Genomic DNA, 4,156 nt, shown 5'->3' on the forward strand with positions numbered 1-4,156 from the left:
GTCTTGCGGGTTCAACTGCGCAGACGTCCCTCTTTGAGGTGAGTCTTACGGGTCCAACTGGGCTCTGCTGGGACCTACCTCTTCAGTGATCTAAATATATAAAAAAGAGGTGAAACCAAACTAACTCTATAAACCTACAAAGGTTACATTTATATACATAACAGATTTATATAAAATTAGTATCATTATAAAGTATGATGATTCGACATGATGTATAGATTGAGTAGATAAAAAGAAAAAAAGATTATGTTGTGAGATACGTAGTTGGAACAAAATCAAAATACTTTTGAGAACCAAGATTCCTAAACTCCCTTTTTTTTTCTCACTTCTTTGGCCACTATAAGTAGCCGTTTAGATTTCATTATCTTCATATTTCACACTTCCAACTTCCAACTTCTTCTTGTGCGAAAATGGCGGTTAAGTGTGTTGGCTATGTTGTAATTCTTTGTGCACTTTTGAACGCAGTTAGCGCTCGTATTCCTGGAGTTTACACCGGCGGGCAGTGGGAGAGTGCCCATGCTACCTTCTACGGCGGCAGCGACGGCTCTGGGACCATGGGTGAGTCACCATTTGCATTTTAATATGTTACAACTAACTAACCTACTAATAATACTAATAAACGATTTACAATCTAATATGTTACAACAACTCACTAACTAACTAACAGACCGTTGGACACAAGTGATTAAGTTGTGTGCCACTAGTAGAAAAAGTAATTTTTTAGAAGCAGAGCTTCTAAATAGTTCAAATCCTGCAAAATACATATTATGAAGTATTTATTTTAAAAACTCGTGTTAAAAACTTAAAATAAAGAAAACTGATTTTCTACCTTTTTTTTTCATTAAATTAAATCTTACTTGTTTACATATTGCATTTTTGAATTATGTTTGTTTATTATATGGTTATTTACCTTTAAAAATGCAGATAATTATGTTGTTTTAATTTTTTACATTTTACTTAAAAAAATCTTTCTAATTTTTCCGATAAAATACTCGAAACCCGATAAATGTGTGACAAATTTGAGTTGAGTTACGGGTGACTATTTAAAATTTTCAAAACAAAAAAACCTGGAACTAGAAATTTTAATCCGAAAAACACCAGTAGTTACAACTAACTACCTAACAAAGTCAACAAATCAACACCAACTAATATTTTGATTGTGTTACAGGAGGAGCATGTGGGTATGGAAATTTATACAAACAAGGCTACGGTGTTAACACCGCGGCACTCAGCACAGCTCTGTTCAACAACGGGCAGAGCTGCGGTGCGTGTTTTGAGATAAAGTGTGTGAATGACCCACAGTGGTGTCATCCGGGCAGCCCTTCTATTTTCATAACGGCCACCAATTTCTGTCCGCCTAATTTTGCTCAGCCTAGTGATAATGGCGGGTGGTGCAACCTGCCTCGAACACATTTTGATCTTGCCATGCCCATGTTTCTCAAGATTGCCCAATACCGTGCCGGAATAGTACCCGTCTCTTACCGCAGGTGAGTCGTTTTCTAATATCTATTTAAATTACTATAGTTAATATTTTTTACTTCTAGCTTCTTTACATGATATGAAATACTATAAAAAGTACTTTTTTTAGATTACACGATTAACCTAACAGAATAAAAATTTAAATAACCAATAAAACCAAACAGAAATAACACCTTAAACTAATAACTGACAGTTGGTTTTTTTTTTTTTTTTTTGCTTTTTTATTATAAAAAGAAAAAAGAGACCTAACCGTGCCAAAACTGTATCGTACGACAACGACGCTATCCGCACAAAAAGCGAACTAAACTGTGGAATCGAACCACAATGAACTTTTCTACAATGGTTGATAATTGTTATTGGTTTTATGGTACAAACTTATTTGAGCTAAAATTTTTAAGCCAAGTGGTTAACAAAAGCTTTTGGGTAAAAATTTTTACCCAACATCATCTTAGGTAATTTTTGCGGTCACAAACATTTAAGCTCAAATGTAAAATCTAAAATCTACACATGACCAAACCAAACCCGTATTTAAAACCGAAAGCGAACTTTTTCTAAAAACTGAAAAGCGGAAAATTTGATTTTGGATGTTTGAACTCAAAATTGACAAATACACACCCATAAGTTCATAACTATAAATAGATAAAGTTGATGTGTTGTACAAGTTTTACACCTTAAAATAGGCATGCCCTTAAAAGTAACCGTGGGTCTCACTATTCTTTTATTTACATTTTACCTTGTAGAACTAAAATTACAAATGTTTTTGTTTACATAGGGTCCCATGCCGAAAGCAAGGCGGGATAAGATTCACCGTCAACGGATTCCGTTACTTCAACTTGGTTCTGATCACCAATGTTGCTGGAGCCGGGGACATAACACAAGCATGGGTGAAAGGTTCAAGGACTGAATGGATGAGCCTTAGCCGTAACTGGGGTCAAAATTGGCAGTCAAATGCCGTGCTGGTTGGCCAGTCACTTTCATTTAGGGTTAGGGGAAGTGATCGTCGTACCTCCACCTCATGGAACATTGTCCCCGCTAACTGGAACTTTGGTCAAACCTTTATTGGGAAAAATTTTCGAGCTTAACCTCCCTTGATTATTAAAGGGGATTAAGTTGGAACTTAAGGTTTTTTGATCATACTAAAAGTCATTAGACAAGTTTTATAATAAAGATTTTGGTGTGCTAGGTTTAGGTGTCATTTAAATTTGAAATCAGGTTTTGACTTTTGAGAGAAGAAAGTCAAAAGAAAGAGATAGGACCAAGTTTAGTAGTGTGTGATTGAGAGGTTTGTTTGAGGGGTATTTTTGACATTTGAGAAATGCTTAATAGGAGCTGAAGATGAGTCTCAACTCATAACGGCCCGAGCTTTCGGTTTTTTATTTATTATCTATCATCATTATTATCAATGATAAGAATACAATAATCTATTTTGCTTTGGTTAAGTTTTTTGGTTGTGTTTAAACTTTAAATGATGGAGTGGTATTTAACAATATGTTCATAAATGATTGACATCTAACCAAACATCCAAACCAAATCTAGTCAACGTGTTTGAAATCAAACGGTCCGATTCACAATTTGGTTTTGATATTGTGTGTTGTTTATAAGGTTCGGTTCAATTGAGCTTGGAACTTGAAACAGGTCATGTAAAATGAGTCGTCCTTTATATGTGTTCTCTATGGAATATCTAGTCACCATCCTATAACACTCTTAATTCGAGTCCTACTCGTATTCAAATACACAATTCGATACCAACACAAATAGGATTTATGATAAGACTAACGACCAACTTATTAATAAATAATAAACACATTATTTAAAATCTTCTCTAAACCACCCCATGAGATTTACCGAACCGCCCTTAAATATCGTCTCGTTTAACAAAAACAATGGCTATAGTTTGTTAACCCTATAAAGTACAAAAACCTAACCGTGAATCAAACCGACTGGATATCAAAACGAATGAATTCGTGGTTCGGTTAGGCACCTCATTTAACATTGATTATGATATACTTTATATTTAGTTATGCATATGGATTATAGTCACCAACTGTTAAACCTATAACAACTGTATTCATCTGATACAAGACTATCATATTATTAAACAAAATTGGATTTTAATAATCCCAACTGAATGTAGTTGGCCGATAATAATCCCAACTTTGAAAATAGTTGTCACTGGTCCCAACTTTCACACTATTTGTTTTCATTGGACCTCCGTTAAAAAAAATTTAACGACGTTAAGTTTTTTCCAAATCTCAAATTGATTTTTTAGGACTTTTGATATGAATGAGAATGTGAATCGATTGATGTAAAACTTAACTTGAAATGACGCTTCAAACGGCTTGATTTTTGTTAATTAAAAGTTTAAACACCGGAATTGAAGCATCATTTAGTCGTTTGAACCACCGTTTGGACGAAAGTTTAACATCAATCGACTCATATCATCATTCCGATCAAAAGCCATAAAATATCAGTTTGAAATTTGGAAAAGACTTAACGTCGTTAAGTTTTTTTAACGGAGGTTCAATGAAAACAAATAGTGTAAAATTAAGACCATTGACAACTATTTTCAAAGTTAGAATTATTATCGGCCGACTGCATTAAGTTTGGGATTATTAAAATCCAATTCGCCTATTATTGAGCATGAAATAGGCCATCACATCGTTTAACAAAAACTGGG

General features: G+C 34.2%; 1 protein-coding gene across 1 annotated transcript; it reads left to right on the forward strand.

The window, feature by feature from the left end:
* Positions 1-383: 383 nt before the first annotated feature.
* Positions 384-2,851, forward strand: LOC143573562 (expansin-A4-like). Its single transcript, XM_077058406.1, has 3 exons — positions 384-558; positions 1,169-1,487; positions 2,252-2,851. Exons 1-3 carry the CDS (start codon positions 411-413, stop codon positions 2,559-2,561), a joined length of 777 nt encoding a protein of 258 aa, XP_076914521.1. The 5' UTR covers positions 384-410; the 3' UTR covers positions 2,562-2,851.
* The last annotated feature ends 1,305 nt before the right edge of the window (positions 2,852-4,156 follow it).

The sequence above is a fragment of the Bidens hawaiensis genome, unplaced genomic scaffold (genome assembly GCF_021521415.1).
Source record: "Bidens hawaiensis isolate Kalapana, Puna unplaced genomic scaffold, B.hawaiensis_p1.1 tig00026587_1, whole genome shotgun sequence".
In the NCBI taxonomy this organism is placed as follows: domain Eukaryota; kingdom Viridiplantae; phylum Streptophyta; class Magnoliopsida; order Asterales; family Asteraceae; genus Bidens; species Bidens hawaiensis.

Excerpts from the sequence above, each read along its gene's own strand:
- LOC143573562 (XM_077058406.1), top strand. The coding sequence starts at position 411 with ATGGCGGTTAAGTGTGTTGGCTATGTTGTAATTCTTTGTGCACTTTTG. Across the intron at positions 559-1,168 it reads CGACGGCTCTGGGACCATGG|GAGGAGCATGTGGGTATGGA; the intron begins GTGAGTCACCAT and ends ATTGTGTTACAG. Across the intron at positions 1,488-2,251 it reads GTACCCGTCTCTTACCGCAG|GGTCCCATGCCGAAAGCAAG; the intron begins GTGAGTCGTTTT and ends TTGTTTACATAG.